At 34.6% G+C, this 25,882-nt stretch overlaps 1 protein-coding gene across 16 annotated transcripts in view; it reads left to right on the top strand.

The window, feature by feature from the left end:
* Positions 1-25,882, top strand: part of MEF2C (myocyte enhancer factor 2C) — a 164,492-nt gene that overhangs the window by 48,502 nt on the left and 90,108 nt on the right. For 7 of the 16 annotated variants that reach the window (XM_036846481.1, XM_036846478.1, XM_036846483.1 and 4 more), the window contains one exon: positions 24,636-24,831. In XM_036846481.1, coding sequence (XP_036702376.1) covers positions 24,778-24,831 — 54 coding nt within the window. In that variant the 5' untranslated portion in view covers positions 24,636-24,777. Of the gene's footprint in view, positions 1-21,407; positions 21,538-21,697; positions 21,711-22,718; positions 22,838-24,635; positions 24,832-25,882 lie in introns of those variants that run through there. The other 9 variants (XM_036846479.1, XM_036846468.1, XM_036846470.1 and 6 more) reach the window with 7 other exon arrangements.

Raw genomic sequence — 25,882 nt, 5'->3', positions numbered from 1 at the left:
GGAATCACCAAAGTCAGAGCCAGTACGTGAGACTGGAAGTTTCACTCGCTGCTCCACTTTAAAATGAAGGGCATTCCAAACATCATGGCAGCCCTAAAGAGCAATGGCCTTCTAGGGTCTGCTCCAACTCTAAATTCCTCCATTCTGTCTACTTTGGCAGTTACCATTCCTATGTTGTGCTCTTAAAACAATCAAAGTAAGACCTCATATTTCATTAAAATGTTGGAATCTGTTGATGCTGGAGTCAGACTGTGTAGGTTCCAATCCCAGAGCCACACTTACCTTGTGCAAGCAAAGTCCTCTTTGTCTAAGTTTCCTCATATATGAAATGGATGCAGTAATGGTACCATAAGGTTGTTATGAGGATTACATGAGTTAATACATGTAAATAGAACAAAACAAGGATTAACAATCATTATCCTTTTTTTAATTTTTACAATCAAGAAATTTTGCATTGAAAGGGTTTTTGGGTTTTGCCTTTTGAGGAGGAAGGTCTAGGAAATAGATTTTATAATTACCTACATCATCCTACAAATTAAAGTCATTAAAGGCAGATTTACTACTTGATTTTATCTTTTCAAAGTTTTTTTTTTTTTAATTCTTGTAGTGGAATTTTAATAGTTTTAATTCGTATTATTAAATTTGAAATACAACTAGGGAATACCAGAATTACCAATTTCTAGAAGTTTCTTAGTTTTGAAATGTTGATGAACAACGGATCATTTCCTGAAGGAATTTGCAGATTCATCTCCCTGAAACATAAGAGAAAACTGAACTTTAATAGTGGTCAGTCATTAATTCCTTTGAAATTAAATTAAACATTTAGACATAAATCAAATGGATAAATGTGTTGAAACCTTTATTGTAGATTTTTAAATTAAGCCTTAGACAACATTTTGTACTAGCCAAATATCACACATTTTCAGTGTATTTTATTATGTCTGTATGACTTTTTTTTTAAACAAACAGGTTTCACAATCCTTGTAAACGAGAGATTTACCATAGCATTCGGTAGCATAGCCAAACTCATGTGGGGCTGGCTTTTAGAAATGCGATGCTTAAGATTTAGACAGTTGAAGCCTGTGAATGTATGAATGTCATTTATTTTCAAATTAACTGATTTAGAAACAAGTAAATTAAAAGTACTTTAAAGTGCTTGGCACAACCATATTCTTCTAAGAAATATTTTACAACATTGAAGAACTTGTGTATCCATCTGGGAAAACAAAATACTCCCACACAGGCCACTATAACTCTAAATAACCAGTCCATTGGCAGAGGGAATCTTTCAACCAACTCTTTCACAGAGAACAGTGTCATTAGGAAACGGAATTTTATCCCAAAGTATGTCAATTTTTTACCAAAATCTAAATTTTATTTTTTCTTATCACTGTGCCCCCTTCATCAGTGGGAATGAATTAATGACTTTTTTTTTTTAAGTGCTTGCTGAAGTTGCAAATAACTAGTTAACATTGTGGAGTGAGAAGTTACACTACTTAAAGTTTTCAAAATGTGTCTCGGTTTATTACCTTATTGTGACTAAAATAATTACAACAAGAATTAAATATTATATATAAAGCATTTAGCTTATTTCCTGCTATTATTTCTATGTAGAAAGATGTAAATATGTGAAAATGTGAATTTTTATCTTAAGGAGGTGGTTTTCACCCACATATGGTTTAGCCAGTACTCTGCAAAGTAAGAGATGTTACATAGCTAGAAAGTTGTACCCATTCAACCAAACTTCTAGAAGTAGGTTTGTTATTTTCTACTAAACAGTTTTCAGCCTCTATAGCTTTCGATTTCAAATACAGATCATTATTAGATTATTAAATCATGCAGATTCTCTCCACCACTTCCTCTGCTATGTGCCTTTGGGGAGTTTTTTTAAATAGCAAATTATTCTACATCATATTTGTAAAAGTTATCGTAGTAAGATTATAAATTTCGCTAAAATATTATTTATGAATTTTAGTTACATCACCATGTGCCCATTTACTAGTTATAATAAGTTTGCAGAATGGAATTTATTTGCACTTTGTGTATTGCCAGTTTTTACTCATGTACTTTTTAAAAGCAATATATTTAAATCTGATTTTTGTAATTTAGATAATAGTTGTTTGTATTCGACTCCAAATTTGAGAAACTGCTTTGTAATGGGTTTGTGATCCAAGTCATTACCACGAGTTGTGCAACTATAAATGAGATAAACAAAATAGAAATAGTGATCTTATGTGAAAGCTGTAGATTGGTGTCTGTTCTAGTCTCGCAACTATGTATCTTATCAGCCTGTTAAAATCTAGAGGTCCTGAAATTATTCTTTTTTTTTTAAAGTCGTTGTTTTATAGATGAGTTACTAAATGAAAAAAAGAAAAGTGGTAATAGAGGAAGTTGGCATGGAGAATTGTCACTGTACTCAGCTCTTTTATCTTTTTCTAAATATAGTTTTAAAATATTGTTCAGGTCAGCTGATATAAGCTGGGGAGTGCTTCTTCATGTCTTCTTTCTTTCCCAATCATTTCAGTAACGTTTTGATGAATTAAAGTATATAAGTGAAACAAAGAAATCAGCACCAAGTTCTCATATTAAACTGAAACTTGAAACTGCTAATTCCCCAGATATTTTTAATATATTGCTAATCTCAAAACCAGGACTAAATTGGTATTCCAGGACTAAAGTGGTAAATTTTTAATAGAGATGTCTCTTACAAGCAGGTCTTATTATAACATGCTAGAATATCATTTATTCTTTGAGGGTGTGATTTATTCTATTTAAATATAAGCCCTGTAAAGGAGATGTGTTAATCTATTTTTACTCTAAGTACATAAATATGTCTGCTTCATTCTAGTCAGTAGATGTATTCAGAAGCCAATATGCCTCCACTCTCACATTTCTTCTGTAAATGATGAATAATATTGATAAGTGAAAATTACAAATCTGCAATAGAGCTTAACTACTGAACACTAAATCATTCTGTTACTAACTCTGTGTTCCAATGACATTTTCTAGATTTAAAAAAAAAGTCATTCCTACACTTAAAAAATATTTTGTGCTTTTGCAGCAATATAAGCAAATGTGCATTTGAAAGAAAATTCACAATGCAGCCACAAATAATTCCCTTTAAGACTCAAAGTGCCATTTTCAAAAATGGTTCAATTTTCAGAATGGAATATTTAAAACCTCTTTCCTGCCAGACTTTACATTCCACATGTTTGGTACAATTAAAATAGGAGAGTTGAAGGAATGGAACTCTTCCATCTATATTTTGGAAAAACATATTCACTCACCTCAATTTGTCAGTGTGCATTAAGAGGGAGGTTATTATGCAGTAGGAAAAGAAGAAGAAGGCAGCTCTAACTCATGTGACTGACATGTACTGAACATGGCCATTAATACAACTTGGCAGTGACCTTGGCAGAATTACAGGTAATCTCCTTGCAGGGTTAAACTATTTGAATGATATTTCTACCATGTTAAGCACAAAGAGAAGTCTCTTTGGAATTTTACCCTTTAATTTTCTTTTATCCTAACAAATATATTTTTTAAATGATCCCTTCATTATTTTCTTTATCCCTTTGCTCTCTGAAATGACAGTTTATCGAAAACATTGTTGCTGTCATTTTTCTGTCATTATGGGGAACTACTGTATATTGGTAGCACTTTCATAAAGAGTTGAAGTTGATTTTATTTTTATTATAGGTGTAAATCTGTAGTCAAATTTTATTATACCACTCATAACCAAAGTTCTAAAAAGCAGAAAACCTGTTTAGAGAAGATACAGGTTGAGAACTCAATGTTGAAAAAATTCCTTTATTATATATTTTATAAAAACTCTCAGCACCGTTATTATTATTATCATTTAGGATTTATTTGGATTATATAAGTTAAAACATGTATTTTTATCATAACTTCTTAGATTTTGCAATAGAAATTTCAAGTGCATCATTGTTTATTTCTTCCTACCTCAGGTGAGTTTGTCACATAAGAAGGGAACTTTGGCACATAAAAGATTCCAGTAAATTAATGGAAAATATCATGACAAGTAGTAAAGTTGTCATCTTATTAAAACATCCTACTGCCATTGTAATCTCATATTTAGTAATAACCTGTACTGAAATGCCTATAATATGTAAGAAGTTTCACATAATGGAAGTTGGGCTTAGTAAAAAGCCTCTAAGCAGGTCGTAATTTCTTACAGTTGCTTCTACATCATATTTCAATACAGGAAATGAACAGTGACTATAAAGGAAGAGCATTTTTTTTCCACAAATGTGGATCCATTTAAAAACTATTCCTTCCTGAATTGTTTCTGGGGTCTTTTGGCAATTTGAACCAGCTGTTGACAACAGCATTTATAGGATCCATTGACACTGGAGGATATGACAGTTTCTGTTTGGTGTTCATTATTCGTAATTTTAATTCTAGTTTAACTTTTAGAAGCAGGCCAAATTAGTTAATTTCTGGAATTAAAGCAAATTCACTGGTCATTTACATTTTTGAGTATATGTAGAGAATTAGAAAGCTGCTTTCAATCAGTGAGTCATTTATAGTGTACAAGGTGAAATATTTTCATACAGAGCACCCTTAAGAATCATTTGATAAGAAGGACATGGAAATTTATTAGGTAAGGCATGTTCAATAGATTACAATATCCTGCATTTCTCATCAGTTTACCTATAAATTTAACCTTTAGCAATACCTATTTCCAATTTATTGTCAAGTTGATCTATATAATCAGAATTCCATATTATGTTTATATTACCCAGGAACCCACCAAATGGAAAATTAGAGGTATCTTATCTCTGGCTATAAATGATAAGTAAATGATTGCTGGCAGCCTATAACACTATTTAAAATCTTAACCATGGGGAAAAAGAGTTGTTCTTGAAATAACTGTAGTAGAAATACATTAAGAAATATAATTTCAATCAGGGAAAAAGTTAATCCAGTTTCAAAAAATGACATGGAAAAGTCAAAGAGAAAATGAAACACCCTTCTTTAATCTAAGGGGAGTCAAACTTTTAGGTTCGTATTTAGATAAAAGCTCAGATCATGAATGTACTGGATTTTATATATTTTACTGTCAGCTGATTTAGGACTTTCACATATAAAACTTCAAAACTAGATGATGAAAATATTTCGTTAGAATTTTGTAAGGCCCCCTAACAGATGAGGCAATATAGCAGAGGAATATGAGCTTAGAATCTGGAGTCAGGTTCCCTTATCTCAAATCCTAGCTTTGCTACTTGGCTATGGTGTAAAGTTGGGCAAGTTTTGTAGTTTTTCAGTGCCTTGATTTTTTTTCCTGAACCAGAAATATAATATGAATAAATGATCATGATAGTACAAAATTATCCAGGTATAAGGTTCAATTGAAATAATAGAAATAATATTCCTGGGACATGTTTACTCAATGAACTATCATTATCACTATTACTAGGATGATTAAAAATTGTTTCACAGGAATGAACTATCAAACACGAATTAAAATTCTGTTGCCAAAATTTCAAATTTTATTCTTCAAATCTTTTTTTCCTTCCACGTTTCCAATTTGAAATAGACTCTCCTAACATGATAATTTTCTGGATTAAAGAAAGTCATAGATATTAGTTTCAATAGATTATAAAATCTTTCATTAAAAATAGAAGAAACATGTATATCATCTAGTTAATGCCTCTCACTTTGTCATGGAGAAACTGTGTATTAGAAAAAAATGAATTTCAGAAATATTAAAAATTTAGTTTAAATGTGATTGTGTAGCCTACATTGTCTACCTAATAATTGGTCTGTCTGATTTTTGCACAATGTCTCAATAGAATTTTAAAGATAGACTTTGATTTTTTTAACTTAATTCCAACAATTTATTGGTTTACCATTGATTTTTAAAATAGAATTTAAATAATACATACACACACAAAATATTTTAAAATATTTTAAGTGATGGAACGTGTCTGTGTTTGGGTGTTTACGCATAGAATACAGTTAAAGTTTTAGCGAAAGGCAAATGGCTAATGGAAAAACAGACCTAAATAGAAATGCTTTTTGTGACATGATTTTTAAAAAAATAAAACACAAAAGAAATCTAAAGAGACATTTTGCAAAGCCTTGCATTCCAAAAAAAAAAAAAAAATGAGATAGGAAAAGCATTAAAGTAGACAAGGCAACACCACCCCAGAAATTAGGATCTTCTAAAGTAACTCAGTCTGCTGAGTTTCCCAGATGGTTGTCAGTGATGTGCCTATCTCTGCACCATACTCTTCTTCTCCTTCTAGGGCAGGATTGGAGGAGGGGCAGTAAGTTTCTGTGGGTAGATGGCTGTGGTGAGCATCATCATGTGCCCTCTCCAGTTCATACGTTTCACTATAGGATGGTGCCTCGATTTCAAGGCTTCTAGAAAAGAAAAGTTGCTTTCCTTCAAAAACCATTGAAATCCTATTCTAGGTTAACATCTTTTTAAAATTATTATGATTTAGGTTCTTATAAATACATGAAAAATTTGCCAAGGAAGTTGGCATATGGGCACACATCTAGCCACACGGAAGAGGTGTGTTCTCCTTTATCTTACTGTTTTCTCCTCCTGAGAATCTTTTCAACATACTTAATGAAAACTAAAATTTTGATGAAGAATTATCACAGTATCTCCCACTTCTTTGTTTACTGTCATTTTGATGGCTGATGCTATATCCATAAATTCTCAGGGAAGGATTTTTCTTACTGTGTGTCTTTTATTTTTTTTTCCATACAGTTGATGTCTGTAATTGCACTTCGTTTCTAATCTTCTATCTTTTATTATACAATAGGGAGTCACTGATCACTTGTTTCCGTCCTAGTATAATAGAAATATCCAAATATTTCAGTCATACCTTACCCAGACATACAATCAGGAAACGTGAAAATGAGTGGCTTTCTTAATTTATTAGAATTTATTTCTCTTTCAATAAAGCTAAGACTATTATTCATTAATTAGTTTAGCTTTTATCAGACCTGATGATTGACCAAAGATTTACATTATTTTAGGATCCAATCCCAGGCAGGAATTAAAGATCTGAAAAATTCAACAATAGAAAAAGATGAATTTAATGGAACAGATTTTCAAAGGACTTGGAAATACTTAAAAGGCATTCTTGGAAAATTTAGTATGTAGGTTGGAGGATGCACAAGTAGTCAAAGACCACTTCATCTTGTATCACAAACATTTAGAAAGGGAGGAGAGTATCTGGTTGGCTAAAGAAAGACCTTATGAGGAATGGGAATAAAAAAGTATAATGAGAAAAAAAAGAAATTTAAAATAATATGGAAATGAAAGTTCCAAGAAAATAGTAAAGGCTTAAAGTTTAATAAGGAGAGTCAGAATTAAGATGTGATATTTACAAATTTATTCAGTTTAACCAAAAATAACAGCAAAGGATAAAGAGTAGCCCAATTTTCATGTGGAGGGGAAAGTAAATACAGATAATATCAGGAATGTTGTAAGTTCCACGAGGGCATGAATTTTTATCTGTTTTATTCCTTGATAGATCCCTTAGAATAGTGCCTGGAACATAGCAGTTACCGCCCCCCCCAAAAAAATGGTTGAATGAAGGAATGTATTTAATGATTCTTTGCTTTATTTTTTACCTTTATTAAGCAGTGAAATGACCTCATGGTTTTGGCCACATCCATGAAATGTAACATATGTACGTATGACCTAAGGAATCAAGTGATATTAAATAACAAAGCAAATTTCATGGAACTCCTGAGCAATTCTGGCTAAAGCCTAAGATAATTTTAGTAGCAGGAATTCTTGTAACATAATTTTAGTAGCAGGAATTCTTGTAACAGTAGCAGGGCCACAAGCTACTATTCTTAAGGATTTTTAAATAAAGGCTAGAAGGTAACTATCACAGTGATGACATTTTTAAAAGAAAACAAAGGGTGACCCAAGGAACCACCATTACTAACTCTCTTATTTGCAGACTTAAAAATATACAAGGAAAAAAATCACAATGATTTGTTATACATTTGTTATACATCCTGTAACACCCTGGGTGTGAGTATAAAAACTGGTCCTATGAGAATATTTTAACCTTCACTGTAGAGTGTGAAGGAAAAGGGATAGGTATAATCTCAACTTTCCAAGCCTTTTGATTTTGTTCTGTATGACATCCTCATCCATAAATTGGGGAAATATTCCTTAAACCAGACAGATTTGAATGGTAGCTAAAAGAATAGTGAAATAAATAATTTGTACATTAAATTTAAAGGGTTCTGTGTAAAGAGAGTTTTTGAAGTCTGGCCCTTGAAAAGACAAGATCAGAATGCAGTGTGACCTTAGTAGACTGGAGAGCTGGTCAGAAATCATGAAGTCAAGGAAAAAAAAATAAACTCTTTAAATACAAACTTGTGGAAGAGTTGGCTGGAAGCAAATCTGGCAGGGGAAAAAATACAAAATTGGAATAAATGAAAAGGTAAACATTTACTTTAGAATTCATGCAGTGTGTGAATAATTAAAAATATGTATCTGATAGGAGTATACAAGAGCCTTTTTTTAGTACTATGTATATTTTTGGACTCCAGAGCTACAGGTAGGTATGACTTGAAATGAAGAGCCACAAAGATGGGGGAAAAAGGAGAAACTAAAGCAAGGAAAGCGCGACAAAAATAGATATAATTCAATTCACAGTCTTAAAGCACATGACATGAAAACAGGATCACCCGGTGTTGTTCTCTCTGCAGAGGCTAGAACAACAGGACTGGGCATAAAGCACTCTGTGAGGGATTAGCTATAAGTAAGAATTTCCTGAGAGTGAGAGTTGTGAGATATCAAAATAGGTTAGTGAGGAAGGTTATGTGGCTCCTTTTCCGGAAGGCCTTAAAAGAGAGGTGGAATCTTTATGAAATAATTTGGGTATGGTATTATCTGAAGGAGGGAAAAATGATATGACCTTGCATGGCCCCTGCCACTATTAATATCCGGCATTTCTCCTCTTACCTTGGCTGAATGGAAATGTAGATAAGTATTTCTACAAAAAAAAAAAAAAAAAAAGACTTTTTTGCTCTTCTGTAACATAGCAAAGTTTATCTTTCTCATAAAGAGCATCTTAAGGCAAGTGAAATGTCCAAGCCCACCCTGAAATTCTCCATATTAAATCCAGGGAAGCAGTTATTAAATATTCATCTTAACTAATTTTTTTCAAAGGAACTGAATAGAGACTGTGCCATTATTCATTGTTTTCCGATTCATAAGTTATAAAAGATGAACATTTTTATACAATTTTGACTTTTAGGATCCTGAGGAATGTGGCCAAATAATGATTTGGTGTGTTAACTAGTTGCTTGATGATCATGTCCACTTTTCTGACATCTAAAAGCAACGTGCTCCCCCCTCCACTTCTCAGAGCTCTCTTACTACTGGATCCACCCACAAGCATGAGTGACACCGACGTAAAAGTTATTCCAGAGGTGTCTTCGCTGTGAAAGGCAGTATTTGCCAACAGGTCCTTTCTTACTGAGTTAGAAATCTCAGAGATTTCCTGTTTACCACAAGCCCTCTCAAAGTGCCTGGGATACCTAGGCAGCCATTTTGAGCTTTCTCTTTACAGTCACCTGCCCTAGCATCTTAAATTGAATTCAGCCTTGGATATAATGTGCCATTGTTGCTTGTGGAGTTTTTGAGTGGCACTGACCTATAGTGCTCACCAACTGGTACAGTAAACATGTGTAAATACATAAATGAAGACATATGTACCACAGTATTCTGCCTATGAAAGTAGGAGAAAAGGCTGATACCTGCTGAAAGTATACAATTACATCCTCATACTCTGTAGGCTCTGATAGAGCAAGCTCTGCGATACACTGTGGAAGAAAAATGATGTGAACTTCTGTAGCACACCAGTGTGTGATTTTTCTTCCAGCCATCATAAGTATATTGCCAATCATGTCCACTGTTACTGTATAGTTAATTTGTATATTTTATTAGGTGTGTGTCTTATAAAGTTGATAGCCACTAAAATTACTTCTAAAAGAATATATTTAAAGAGGTTGCGTTGGAGTTATACCCAGAGGTCTCAAACACAAAGAATTCTAAAGAAGTAGGTAAATGTATAAAATTCTAAAGTGGAAACTCTACTGCCCATAGAAGAATATTGTAGTAGACCATAATTTGAGGAGATGAAGGAGAAGGAATAGCAAGAGGAGCAGTAGAAATGTGAAGGAGTGAAGAGATAATGACCAGGGTAATACCAGGGTTGGTTAGATCTGGCTTAGAAACCTCCCCGAGGTACTTTGAAGGAGAGCAAGATGACTGCCCCAAGCCTGGTGGCAAGATATCTGTGATACTCTCTGTAATCCTCATCTTATCATAAATGAAGTTGACTCTTCTGACCCATCCTCAGGAACACACCTGTTGTGATGGTTTTTACCAAGAGTCGAGATGAATATATGCTGATTCATACACACTCCCCTGCTTTCCCTGGTGAGCAACCACATTCATTTGTAGAAAGGAGGGGGAAAATACCATTGGTGCTGATCAACCAGTAAATACTGATATTTTAATGAAAGGTATCTAACTCAAGTCTCATCCTGTTCCCCTGCTAGTACGGTGAAGTAAACTCTTTTTTTTTGCCATCAAGAATAAGAGAATGTTAGATACATTAAAGAACATTGATTTTAAAAGAATTTCTTAGATTCCACTAAATCCCTCTGAACATCACATTTTGTGTATAGAATTTTAACTTTAAAGTACTCTCTTGAATATTACCTTGCAGCATGGAGAAGTAGCAGAGTGTGTGATTCGAATACTAAGTCTAGGACTGGATTTATAAGGGTTCAAATTATAACTCTGACACTAGCCCTGTGACCGTGGGCAAGTAATTTAACCTCTCTATCCTCCAGCCTTTGTTTCTGTGAAATGAAAATGGTAGTAGTGCCTTCCTCATAGGCTGCTATGAGGATTAGAGTCAATATAGGTAAAGTTTTTAGTGCCATAATATTTTATAATTTATAGCTAATTATTTATTAAATTTCTAAATATGATTAGTAGTCCAAAGTGCATAATATAACCTTGATCTTAACTGCTTATTTTGCTTGAGGCTGAGGTGAACCAACTTTTCAATGCAAAAAAAAAAATTGAAAAAACAATTATGTTTACCAGGCAATTAAACATTTTTGTCAGCTTATTGTTTCTCTAGAACTATATCCTTTGGAGAAGCATTCTGACCTCTTTGTGTCTTACACCTTTATTGAATTTATACCATTTAGGAACTTGAAAGGGGGCTTTAGAAATTGAACCCAGCTCCCTTTATATGTCTGAGGAAAATTAGACTCAAGGGAGTTGACTGGCCCAAAGACCTGCAGCTCCTGGGTAGCAGAACCCACCCAAGAGTCTGATTCCAAATAGAGCTTTCTTTCCACTGCCCTCTACTGCTTTCTGGTGCTTTGGACTTTGGAAACAAATCGCACTAATTGCTAAATATTTTTATTAATATTTTTACTTTAAAAGAACAGCAGTTTTCTGCACCTGATGTTATGTTTGTATTCCTTTGTCAAGCTAAAAGAATAGATTGTTGTTTTATCAATTATTCAACAATAGTGTTAGGTTTTCTTTGAGCCAGGCACGGAGCTAAATGTTGGTTTGGGGCATTTATATTCAGTAGTCAGAGGAAAGAAGCTTGATCCTTTCTTTAAAGCTAGCATTTCCCAAGGGATATTCCTGATAAATTTGTAAATACTCCAGATTCTCGCATCCAGCATATTAAAGACTATGAAAAGTCCTGTAGCAAAGAAATCTATTTTCCTAGTTTTTTTGATTTCCTGACTTTTTTTAGGGTGTAGAGGGGTAGGGTGGGCGGGGGGATCACTTGTTAGCATCCTTAGAAACCAGTGATCTTTGGAATCCACTTTGGGATTTCTAAGGAGAGTCATGAGCTTGCTTCCACCAGTGGTTGCTTTTTTTTAGACCCTAGGTTTTAGAGAATCAGGATGAAAAACTGTCCATGTCAGTAACTTCTGATTTTTGTAACACGGCTTTTTTATAGGGAAAGTACTGTAATACTTTCCATGTAGTATTATCTGCCAAGGATGACTTGGGCTTTCCTTGAAAAGAACCTGGGACAGAATGTGTAGACATGCTGAGATAAGGAGCCTCCTGCCAGGCCTTCAGCCCAGGACCCAACTCCGCTGCCCCCCTGCCCGCGGTGCCCGTCCTGTGCAGCTCATTTGCCTGCCCTGCCTGCATCTTACAGAGGAAACATTCTGTTCGTCTGAGAACACCTCTATTCCTAGCTCTTTGACAGTTTCACTTTCCATATCCCCTCAGTTCTAAACATGTGGAAAAAGAGATAAAGAAAGGTGATGAAATGAAAAAATCGAGTGGGGAATGCTTCAAATAGAGGGAAGAAACTCGTATTTATGTGCCTGCTTTGTATGCGGCTATGACTGGGTTTTGGAGGGGAGGAGAGTGTCCTCCAAAGGTCATCTTACAAGATAGGGAGGGAGGTGAGTATGCAATGTGAAGTATTGGTTAGCACTGACAATAAAATAAAACACTATGCTAGTTTTTACTAGAATAATGTCTATACTGTGATTCATTTAGGAAAGGAAAGAAGACATCTTGACTAAAAAAATAAAAAAAAAAACTTTGCAAATTTGTGATTCTTTTTCAGGGCATTTAACCAATAATAATGAAAATAGATTAGTGTTAATTTAGGCTTCATGGTAAATTGTACAACTTACCGTACTTTAAAACTGATAAATTATGTTCACCAAATAGTACATAAAAAGAAAATGATGGAATAAAGGATCAAATTTATACCACTCTCCCAAAACATGACAGGGGAGGGAAAATTGAAAATATATACCCATTATTCCTTAAGTAAGGTTTCCTTGAATAGGAAATTGACCCCTCCCCTTACTTAAAATACTATAGTTTTTCACTGGACATTTATACTTTACAACTTTTAAAATTAAAGTGTCTATTGTCCTTCATTCTAATTTCCTTTTTATTAAAATTCATAATCCTTAAATTCTGTATTTTTCCCTTAAAAATGCCTTAATTTTAAAAATACTGGATGATTCAATTTGTCTGTTCTTTCTAAATTGGAAATTAATCTGTTTGGCTTGAGGCTACATAGCTTACTCCAAAGATGTGTGAATGTTTCCCGTACAATGAGACACTGGGAAACATTGTCTCATTGATTATCACTGAGATCTTAATCAAAACTGTGCTGATTGCTTGGGAGTTGGGCCCTATGAGAGAGGAAATAAATCAACCTAAAACAATGACTGTTACATTAGTAATGTTGTAAGATTGTTTATTTCTAAAAGAGTTTTAAAAATATGATTTAAAAAATATAACTCTGTATTTTACATTTGCAGAAATTTTGTGTTGTGTTTGTCAGATTGCTCATGGTACTATCCATATTTAGCACTGCAAAATGAACTTATATCCACATGACCTACTTCAACCAGTGGGCATTACTTCAGTGAAATAACCACATCTCAAGGGAGGACACACCATTGGATCCAACTAATATAAATTTAGAAACCTTTTGCATTATCCTATATTCTCTGTGTTTCAAAGTATTTATAATTTCCATAAAATTAAACAAGTTTACACAGAGAATTTCAGAAATTGAATTGCATCCAACTAAATTTTTACAAATGAATGTGGATCTATTTCTTTATTGGAGCCTCACAACCTCATTATAGAATATATGTGTTGTTATTCCCATTCTATAGCTGAGGAAACTTAAGGTTTAGGAAACTATGAATTGGCCAAATTTATACCACCAGCGACAGGTGGAGTGCTGGAGTATTCACCCTCCAAATGCAGCGTTGCTCCATCCATGGTTTACATCTCTCCTCAGATGTCATCTTTTCAAATAACCCTTCCCTGACAGCATTATCCACCTCAGTCAGCCCTTTCCTGTTTAGTCACCCCTACCTAGCCTGTTCTGCTGTGGTATTTTCTCTGTAGCAGTTTTCTGTCTAAAATCATGGTATTAGTTCTCTTGTTTATTGCTTCATTCTCCCTTTAAAGCCTCGGGTTCGTGATGACCAGGACCTTTGTTTGGTTCACAGTGGTCTCTCTGGCACCTCTTAATCGTGCTCGATGTGTTTATGTCTCTGTGACTGTTGATGAGACTTTTTCATTGATATCTGTAATATTAAACATCATGATTTTGGCTCTTGGCCTCTGATGACGTCAACTTGGCCAGGATTTGATTGCCCACGTGGTCCAAGCTAGAGTTTAATTTACCATCTGTGATGAGGCTACACCAAATACATATAGCTACGTATATAGTTCATGTGCTCCAAAGCTGGGGCAGATAGACCGCCTTGTGTCCTGTTAGAGAATCTGTGCTGCGTACAGGCACCTTAATCACATTTCTGACATTAAACTGTCGCCCTTCCTGACCACCAGCCCTGACAAAAGTTCTGATGTATTCAAGCCATGCGTTACACAGCCCTAGCGTGTTTTACAGTCAGAGGGGCAGTCCTGTAGAGTCCTCTTGTCCTGGAGTTTTACACAGATAAAGGGAGGATATAGTTTTGAGAGGAATGCTCCAACTACAAAGTGCATCCTGAAGGCCATTTAGCTCACAATGAAGGTCTGTGTTTTAAAATAGCACTATAACAAAGTAACTACAGAGTTTTGGCAAGGGTTTCAACTATTTATAGAAGTAAGTAAGGCATAGTAAATAGTGCCACAGTACCCAGTTCTCCCTTTCGCCATAACCCCAAACTTACGAGAAGCACTGTAATTATATTTTTCTACTTACGAAAAAAAAAAAAAATCATAGTAGCCATTATCAGTTTAACCATACGGAAGCTCAGGCTGAGATTTCTTTTTTAAATGCATAGTTTTGATTTTCAACAGCTGCACTGGGTCTTTAATCATATATTATCTTTATGAAGCCTTTTTCTAACATATGTTAATTGGCTGTTTTCTGTGACAAATTATGAGCTCTTACTTTGATGAGGTTCAATTGCAATCATGTTGGAGTCGAGTACATAGAGTTTCCACCCCTGCTGGCTCCTCAAACCACTACAAACATCCGCACGTCACTGCAGTGCTGAGTAATGGCAGGATTTGGGCTGGCTGATTTCGCTACAGATTTTTTTTTCCACGGGATATTTTCAGCTTCTTTGTACTAAATCTGTTGCAGGGTTTGCCCTTTTTAGCAGAAGCATGCTCTAAAATTAACATCAAATCTTATTGGAGATGACTATAATACAGTGAGAAATATTTCATAATACAATACCCGAGCGTCTGTTGTGCTTTACTAAAATTTTAATACATTTGTTAGACATTTTGTAGAAAAGTCAGTCATTTGTGGGGTTGGTGTTTTCTAAATCATCAGCATTTTGTAATAAATATTTTGAATTTTCCTCTTTGAATGAGGAAAAGAACAGTTATTTACTGAGAGCTGATCAAGTATGTATTTAGCTATCATAAAGAAAATGCACATACTCTTTTTTTCCAGGTGTTGCCAAACATCAGTATGCTAAAGATTCCATTGTGTTTTCTTTTTTCTTTCTAGTTCCATCTGTTGGTCAAATGATAAAAAGAATTACATGTTCCATCAAGGTTAATGTCCTATAAGATGCATAACATCCATCCAGTCGTCTGTCCTAATGTCAGTTTTTAATGTATGATTAGGATGAACAGATATGTTCTAATTCATCTACTCTGAGAACTGTGACAGGTAGCCTTCATCAGACACCAGCAGATGAACAGTGATAGCTATTGTTAGACTAGGTATAAAAATACAGTGCATTTGTTTATATTCACAGGAAAGTAGTCAGGGCAGTGATTAAGGTCTTCAGAAACTGTTTCAAACACCAGTCCTATTGAGATTAATTTCACTGTGTTTCTGCCTTGCCACCTAAGGTGAAGGATCTGTGAACTGAGGTTCTCCAAAGCCAAAGCTAGGGGTCATATTTCCATACAGGTATTAAGAGTTTAGAATAAGATGAGCCAGATGTGAATAGGAGCTACTCCTCAAGAGGCTGTTTTTAATCAGCCATTTCCCTGGAGTAGCACACAATCAATGAGCTCTAAATCCTGAGGCTACCTGCGCACATAGGAAGGCCTGGGAACATCATTATAGAACTTACAATTGAGTATACGTGAAAAAATTAGAGCAGAAATTAAGGGTAAGAAAGGTTAACTTCAAAAGTCTTACTTTGGTACTGCTGTTTTAGAGGGTCTTAAAGAGATCATTTCAAATGTTCAAAAAAAAAGGAATATTAAACTCAACTAAATGCAGGTACTACTCTATTAAAAGATCCTTGTAAATAAGCCAAATGAAAAGTTGTTACTGATTTACGTTAGCCAGAACTGTTTAAACATGTGTATTATTTTGAGGAGGTACATGTGCATGAATTTCATCCTGAGTAAGTAAAGTTGTTTTTGTTTTTTTTTTTCATTAATAGCACTACTGCTAGGGAGAAAGGCTTCAGGGGTCCTGCATGATCTTCAGTGTGACTGTGGAGTCAGGTGGTGCCCTGTCTTGAGCTAGTGGACACAAGGAAATTTAGTTCCACTTGATGAGACACATATACTTAATTGGCTTTAAGAAAATAAACCAAGAATGATGTGTAAATGAAACAGAGAACTTGGCACTTGACTATATGGAAGCCGTGAGCCATGTGGCTTAATTGGGGCCAGTTGGGATCATTTAATGATTGCTGTCAGAAGATCAGATGTAATTCTCCTTATAAGAAGACCACAGTGGGATAGAGTTAAACAAATTGTCATCAGAGGTTTCAGATGAACAAAGCCTTAATTAGGTTGATTAGGATGCTGTAAAGGAGATGAAGAGAAATCGAAAAATTGATGAATCACTGGGTTCCATGTTGAGCCACATATAATAGTAATATCAAATATCTTTTTTTTGATTTGAGGTATGACTATGGCATTTTGAATATTATATAGATTAACATAGAAGGTTTTTATATAAGCGTTTTAAATTTCTAAAGTTTAGCTAGAGACAGAAGTAAATGACATTCAGTGAATGTAAATAGCAGATGATTTATCAAGCATATTCTTCTTAATGTAGAACAAAAACATTGGCAGGAGGACAATAGTATTTCTTCTCATTTCAAGGTCATCTTTAAATGTTACATAAATCGGTAAGGTAAATAACAACAGAGGCAAATTATTTTCAAGGACATAATTTTCAATCATTTAATGTAATGTTTGAATACAGAGTATTATTTTATTACTTAGCCTTTACTTAGAATGTCCTTTTAACCATTCATATCACAATCCTAATAATAACTGTGATTATTTACTAGTGATAATACTCAGGACTACTCAGATATCTTAAAATGTACTTGTTGTTTTACCCACATATTACGAAAGACTAAAATATGTTTTTTCCATTTGCTGCAGTTTTGTAGGAAAATATTCCCTCTGTACAAACACACACAGACACACACACAAATATATTAGTAAGGCTGAAGACTGTGTCTAATACACTCAGGCTTTTGAGGAAAAAATGTGTAGAATATTTACATTTTAATAATGAAATATGATATATTAAAGATTAAGAAAATAATGAATGTAAGATTTTTCTGACAGGATCATTAGATGCCTGGGAATTCAGATTTTTGTCATAAGATGAAAATTTATAATAGCAACATCTCCCATTTCAAGCCTAGCTTGCGTTGAAGGCTGACAGTTTTGTTTCACTTGATATTGGTGTTGTGTAGTGCTTAACTTGCTTTGTTCAATAACAGCAGCAAAAAATCCAGCTGCATGTGCTTTTGGAAAAGGTACAGCTGGGGAACAGAACACACTCTGTGATGCTTAGTAGCTCTTGCTTTGTGATGAGGACAGTGCGGATTTACCTTGTGGTGAGCCCTGCCACATCACGAAGGGGCTTTTGAAAGAAAACATAGTGAAAAATTAGGAAAACAAAGACTTGCTAGAACCCTGACTTAATTACTCAATATGATGTAGAAAGACTAAAAACTGTGGTGTGGTTGGATAGCACAAGGCTTTTGACATATTTAGACTATTTGGAGTTTATTTTAGCATGGGGGTTGGAGAATGCCGTTTAAGCTCCAATGTGAAAAAAATGTCCAAGGCAAAATATACCGTGGGTGATAATGACTGGGAAGCTGTGCTTCCCTTGTGTTTATTAAATTGTTTATAATGCAATGCAGTTGTTTAAAGGTAAGTGTCTCCTAAATTCTAGAATTGTGTAAATAAAATGATTTATATCAGTGATAATGGCAGGTTAGGCCCACTTATTAAATTAATTGCAGGGGTTTTCAAAACGAGTTCCTTTTTAGCCTTATTATATTTCTGACATACATTTCATCTCCTTTTGTCCTTGGGGAAAGATATTAAAGTAGGACTAGAAACATTAATGCAGAGTTTTCAGCAGCCGTGGTCATTGGGAAAATTGATATATTTCCCTAGTTATTTCTACTTTTGCAGCCTGAAGCTCTTCCATGACTGATACTTATGAGGAACTTCTTAACTTTTATAACACTGTAAATTTCTCTTCATATAATGATTATTGTTAATGGGTAAATGAGGTATTACCTTTAGAAGTTGCCCATCATCATCTCTGCAAAGTGAGGTCTTCATGGTATATGTAAAGACTGTGATTCACTTGATAACCTTATTGTGTATGACTTTCAGTTTATGCCTCAAAACTGAAGCAATCTTACAAGTAGTAAGCCATGTTCCCAGTCCTACTGTGTACCTTGTCTTCACCTATAGTACCACATTTAATGATTACAACCATCCTGCAGATGAAGAAGTACGTTCCCAACTTTGTGTAAGGCAAGGGAAGAGTGGTTCCAAGTGATTAAGTCATTAGTCTGTAGTCACTCAGCTTCTAAGTACCAAGTTAAGAGTTCATACCCTGAGCTTTTCTGACTCCAAAATCCATTCAACTTCCACTTCTCAGTATAAATTATTCTTATTCCATATATGAGATGCTATATAAATATAATGAAAGATTAAGTGAGGTTATCAGTCTGCTTCTGTATAAATGAAAATGTTCTTAATAGTCATTAAAAATAGTGACTGAAGAAAATATTCACCTGAGAGATAAAAATCTTAATGAATTAATTCATTAATCAACTGATAGTTATTAACTCCTACGATATGCCTGGCACTAGGGTAGAAACTGAAAATGCAAAAGTCAGATAAAACAGACTTGGCCCACAGATGTTGAGGAAGACAACAGACAGGCAATTTCAGTTGTGACAAGTGCTACAAAGGAGGACATGGTGCTATGAGTCCTTATAGGGGAATTTGATGTGATCAGGAGAGCGCGAAGTGCTTCCTGGGGAGATGAAATGTGCTGAGACAGAAAGGAAAGGAAGAAGTTAAGGAGGCACAGAGGGGAAGGAGGAGCATTCCAGGCAGCAGGAATTGCATATGCCCTGTGGTAGGAAGGAGCACGGCAGGTGTGGGGAACTGAAAGACAGATGACATTATGTTACTGTTCTGAAGATGACGCAAAATGCATCGTATTAACTTGGAATAAATTGAGAAAGTAACTTTGTTTATTTTCATGATAATGAAATCCAGTGGGGAAGAATGGGTAATTTTATTACCCTTAAGAGGATGTCTTAGCTATGTGTCTTTAGGACGAATTCAGCTTGCATTCATAGCTAGGTTAGTATAACATTCTATATAATACATGGTAAGCTTAGAGAGAAGTGGAGTGACTTTCAGGACCAGAGAAATATTCCCTAACTCATAAGACATCACGTAGTTGAATAACAGTAAGATTAATAATTATTATATCTTTTGAAGTTCAGAATACTTCTTAAGAGAAAAAAATTAAGAGATCTACTTGTTCCTTTTAACCAAAATATAATTACATGCCTCATGTGTCTTTCAAACATATCATAAAGTAGAAAGTTAAATGTATCTAGATGCACCATAATGAGCAAAATTTTCCACTTAAAATAATAATGAATCATTTAATTGTTTGAATTAGTAATACCAGGCTTGCAGCAACTGGGCTTATGATCATTTTTGTCCCTTGCTAAGTATCCAGCTTGTATTTATTTAACCGTATAATTTCTTGTGTGATATAGCATGCTTGCTTTTCTCAGCCTGGAGTTTTTACAAAACATTTTATGAAGATGCTAGTGTTAGTGAAAATGTGAGTCAGTGAAAAAGTTATTTGCTAATATGAGTAAAAGAAAACCAGAATTCTTTATTGCAAACTGACATCACATATTTTAATGTTTTGTCATTATTCATAGGCTGTTTTTATTTAAGTGACTGCACGGTGCTTATCGTAGCAAAATACATGCTTTGCACAGATAAGTTTAGCAGCAGAGAATTAATTTCTTCCCACATCTTTCAATGTGGCATGGCAGTCTCACTCTAAGATCAAAACACAAAACTGAAGGTTATGTTTAATTTCTAAATCAAAGTGTTGTGGGAAGATGATTGAAATCTGAAGATGACTCAGATCCACTTGATATGTGGTTTTCTTCCTACAGAAATCTTATGGTAGACTGCCATTTCCATGTTAGAAAGAAACTAATAGTGATGAGACTAAAATAAATAGTTTCACTGTATACTGAAAGTTTATGTTAGTTACTTTGGTTCTTAGTCTGAATTTTTTTAAAAACTTTGAAAGTTTCAATAACATAGGAATCTCTTCCCCCCCTGCCTCACCACCACCCAGTATATCTTTTTTTTTAACTATGGGGGCAAAGAAGTAATCCGTGTATTTTCCCAACAAACATTGATTTTTTTTTAACAGTTTTCATGATTCTGTTTTTTACCAAAAAAAAGAAAAAAAAGAAAAAAGTATCCATTTGGCTCTTTGCTGTATAGAATTCTTCATTTGCCTCGAGGGAGTAAATTAAGATTATATGGCTGCATTAGCTGTGTCAGATGATTTTGGTGAGCTTTGGTAAATGGTAATTGCAGTGTATCTCCCTACTTCACCAAAATGAACTTGTTCGTTTTCTTATTTTTATTTCTTAAAGCAGTCATATAAAATACTAACCTAGAGCTGAAATGGATTTTCTTCTCAGGTGTTTTAAAAATAGGAGTTAGAAATGTTGTCCCCGTGTCTGGATTTTTCTCCTTGTCCCTTATCTGAACCTCTCAAAGGCCTCTCTGTGTGGGGTGAGGCGCCCAGCCCACTCAGACAGTTCTGCTCAGAGAAGGAAGTGAAGAGTTTTGGTTCCCATTTTACACTTCTGGAACAGTTTAGGGAAGGAAGCACCTTTACACCTTTTATTGTTCGTGGTTGCTGACATCATATCCTTCCCTGACCAGTCTGTGCGTGTTTCCTGCCATTCTGTCAAGATTCTTCTGTGTTACTGGGAGGGATTTGTGGGAGGGAGGGAGCGAGGGGAGGAGAGGGGGAAGGGAGGGAGGTGTGTGTCACTCGGGGAACTTGTTTGTAAATGAGAGAGCCGGGGTGGGAGAAGGATCTTTAGCGTCTGTCCACAAGAAATTCTTCTGTCCGTGGGTCTCAAACCACTTTGCCTTCATCTGTCTGCTTATGCCAAACTCAAAGTGAACAGAAGCCTCCCATAATGAAGTTCCCCTTTTTAGTAAGCAGCATGATTTTATTTTTCTTCTATTTAGGTTGGCAAAAAGAAAAAAATGCAGAAGACTGTAGCTCTATAGAGTGTAACTATGGTAGAGTATTTGTTTTTCTTTTCTTTTTTTTAATTACTGATTGTTTCTCTGTAACTCTGTCATTTTGCAAGAATTCTTCTTTCATGTGGAAAGAAGTAGCGGTAAGGCTGCTGGAATTATTTTAAGCTTATGGTTGATTGTACATAATGAAAGTTCTCAGTGTAACTCAAATTCTACTATGTGCAGTTTAGCTATTATATTCTTTTCTTCATATACATACAAAACAATTTTTCAGATTACTGAAGTTATATAATCTCTTTTTCAGCCTCTCTAGGCCTCCTACAAATTAATACTTGAAACCAACCTTACAATGTAATTTTTGCATAAAAATCAGGTTAGAAAAATAGTTATGCTAAGAAAACAGCTACTGAGCTGTTGTTGACCTTCCTAACTCTGAATTTTTACTGACAGCCTTGAAACCTGGTGACCCATAATCTAATGTTCTAAGCAGAATGTTCCAAGGCACATTTTACTTCATGCAAAGTCTCATCATCACCATATCTTACTCTGCATATGTACTTAATCATATCAAATTTTGCATTTCAGAAATGTTCAAAAGGCAACACACTTCAAGAAATATTCATTTTTATGGAAAATAAGAAAATATTTTAATTTTATTGAAATTTAAACTTACATCTCTCTATATTACCTTGCATATTTCAAAATGTCATTTTTTAATCGATTATTTTATATATATACATATTGACACGTATCAATTCTTTCTGGCAAAATATTTCCCGTAATGTTTTAAGAATTAAAAAAGAAAATCCTTGCTCTGCTCTTTTTAAGACGCGTCCCTCGTTTCAAAGTTGTGAAATGTGGGGTGGTGAGATGGAGGAACTCTTCTAAGTTTGATTCATCAAGAACTCTGTCTTTCCGAGGAGACTTTTCTCCAGGGATGTTTCTCTACTCGTTTGGTTATTTGTATTTTGAAATCAGGATCCGCAGAAGTTTTCTTCTTCCCCGCCTCTTCCACACTCTAATCTGTTCACCCTGACCTTCCACCTTAAAGTGAATAAGCGCTTAGGCAGGCATAGTCCTGTAAGCCGATAGTGCCACGGCCTCAGCTCAGTGAAAGAAAGGAAATTGTCCCATATGCATTTGCTGTGGATTCCTGGGTTGGCTTTTCTGTGATCGAGGACGCCTGTTTGTCTCTTTGGGTTCTTGCACATGCATGGGAAATACCATTCTATCGTGCTGCTTGCTTCTAAGGTAAGACTATAGGAAACACAGGAAAGTTGTCCAGTTGAGTGATATTTAAGACCGTCACTAAAAATAGGTAGATGGACAGTGTTTGGCAACAGTGAATATGCAGTTGTGCTTTGTGGATTTTTCATATTTTAATGTGATTTCTTAACATATAGCTAATTTTTTCCTGTCTATTTGTCAAATGTGTGTTATTTATATAACTCTAAAACTCTGAACGACTTCCAACATTTAAAATTACCGCTGGAGTAATAGTTTTGATGAGCACTGTGTGGTCGTGATACTACTCAACATACGTATGTTCTCAGAGGCAGAAGTGAGCTACAGTTTAATAGAAGGCATTGGGCGAAAGAGAATGGATGGTCTTAGTATTTAAGCAGCACTTAATCCACCAGAACTAATTATATCATAATGGCTTCTGCAATTAGATAATCACAGAAAACTTAAATTTAAAAAATTTACTCAAGGTGATAAAGAATTTAGAAACTAAATTAAAGAAATCAAAAGACAGCTGATGTGATCAGACCAAGTGTGTAACAGTTCCAATTCCTGTTCCAATAACTTTGAATTGGAGCCAAATAATCTATTAAACAGCCAGGACATTGGTTTAGGATTACATAATACATGTGGGAATTTATCAGGTCAGTTGTCAGACACCAACTAAAGTAAACAGGGAAATTCTGAGCAATGTGTGAAGTAGTTGCATTCTTTGACATAAGACGGGATAGAATAATTGAAGCTATTGCTTGCAAATGAAGAAGCCACTGTGGAATGCCTTTTTGTTAACTTCCACATTTCACAGCAATTCACTTTCACTCAAGTATTTTCAGATATAATTTAAAACAAAGAAAGATAACGTACTTTTAATACACTGGATTCTCTGGGTTTATCTTACATTATTGATGATCACTTCTTTCATTTTAATTCATGGCCTAAAGATATCCAGTATATGGCAAGCTTCTATAATTTTGTATCTTGCTCCCCAAAGAGATATGATATGTCTTTTTAAAATATTTAAATTTAAGGAACTGATGGCTCATAAGAAATATAGTCGTAAATGGAATAATACTCTAATTTTCGCACCATTTCTTTCTTTTTTATGAATGATTATCTTTTTTGATTCTTGTATTCAAGATATAGCTTAAGGGCTTTCAAAAGGAAAAGGATATTTCACTGCTGATAGCTGCTTGTTATGTAAGATTAAATATCCCATATTATTTTTACAGTGTTCTCATAGCAGTGACTTTTTAAAAATAAGATTAAAGGATTTAGATTTAAATTAGTTGACATTTACATATATCAAATAGCACTTTCATAATAGTCCATCCTATTTGCATAACGAGGGACGTTATCACCTCTGCTGTCAAAACATGAGATTGTTTTCCCTTCAGAAATGAATTAGCTGCCCTACTTAGCATACACAGGTACATAAAGGTTCATTAACTCTCTGATTTAGGTAATTTTTCATAACAGAAGGGTGAAAATAGTCACCTAGTTGCATTAAAAAAATAGTAAGAAACTCTTTGCAAAAGATACATTTCAAGTGTTGGGCTTTAAAGCATAGTTTTCATCATTTAAATGACTTGTTAAATTACTTACAAGATTATTTTAATCATAAAAACAAACCATTCCTACTTGATATGCTCCTGCATGTGATATACCGTGTACTTTTAACAAATGCTTATTTTCATTCATTTAATTTGTTTAGTTCCATAGAGTTTTATTTTTAGAAAATTAGAATATGATAGTTCTCGTGAAACTGGCTTGCTATTAAAGTGGTGCTTAATTTTTATTTTTTGTTCAGCAGGAACGAATGCAGGAATTTGGGAACTGAGCAGTGCAAGTGCTGAAGAAGGAGATTTGTTTGGAGGAAACAGGAAAGAGAAAGAAAAGGAAGGAAAAAATACATAATTTCAGGGACGAGAGAGAGAAGAAAAACGGGGACTATGGGGAGAAAAAAGATTCAGATTACGAGGATTATGGATGAACGTAACAGACAGGTGAGTGGGGTAAACTTCTTTGTGTGTTGTTATTTACATGGGCCATTTATTACACTTCCCCCCAGATATGTTAAGTGTACTGAAAACATTTTGAGCTTATAAACATCCATTAAGAGAAGTTTTAGTGAATTAAATGTAGTCAGTTTAAGTGCTGATAGTAAAGGGAAAAAAATCACTCTATCTGTAAGAAATATACTTTACACATTGATGATTATTCACTTTTTACTTCAACATGAATTTTAAATGGGAGCTGCGTTTGCGTAACATGAATAGCTTAATAATTAAGAGTTAATAAGCATAATATTGCTCCACTGCATGCATCATCAAGCAAAGATATTCTTATATTCATGGGAACGAGGCCTTTTGTGGTCATCCATTTAGAGGTTTATAATATAGACTAAATATCCTGTATAAAAATGGCTTCCAGTCTATTCACAGTAAAAGAGACTTTGAAATACATCCAAAATGTTTAACATTGTGCTGACAACAACAACAAGGAGGACACCCCCCACAAAATATTAGTCTCTTCAAACATAGAAGCGAGAACTGTCAGTTAACTCATACCATTTTCTTTAAAGCCTGAATTTTATAAACCTAGAGGCACATGATATTTTTTTCTAGAACTCCAGTGATATCTGTATGATACAATTAATCTATTCTAAAGACTTTATACATGCAAATGCTCTCTTCAATGAAGACTTGTATATTATGAATATCTGTGATTTGACTCTATTTTTCTTCACCCTTGGGGAGAGTGGATTTAGTTAGGAGAAGTAAGAATAGCCAGGTGGTCTGTATGCATCCTAATGTTAAATAGCAAAAAATGGTTCCTGAGAGATATTACAGTACTGCCTGATCCCAACCATTGCAAATGGATAATGGAACCTACAGAACAGGCATTCCTTGACCACAGGGGAGGAGAGCATTTTGGCTGTTGCCCATTTACACTGGGGAAGGCTAAGAGGACAGCCTCGGAGACGCCCCACCGGACTGTAATTTCCCCCAACACTCTTTCTCCCCTACTGTGCCTTTCTAGCTTCTTGGACCTTCT

This window comes from Balaenoptera musculus, chromosome 3 (assembly GCF_009873245.2).
Source record: "Balaenoptera musculus isolate JJ_BM4_2016_0621 chromosome 3, mBalMus1.pri.v3, whole genome shotgun sequence".
Lineage (NCBI taxonomy): Eukaryota > Metazoa > Chordata > Mammalia > Artiodactyla > Balaenopteridae > Balaenoptera > Balaenoptera musculus.
The sequence above is the reverse complement of the archived record's forward strand: the minus strand, read 5'-3'. Positions and strand labels throughout refer to the sequence as shown.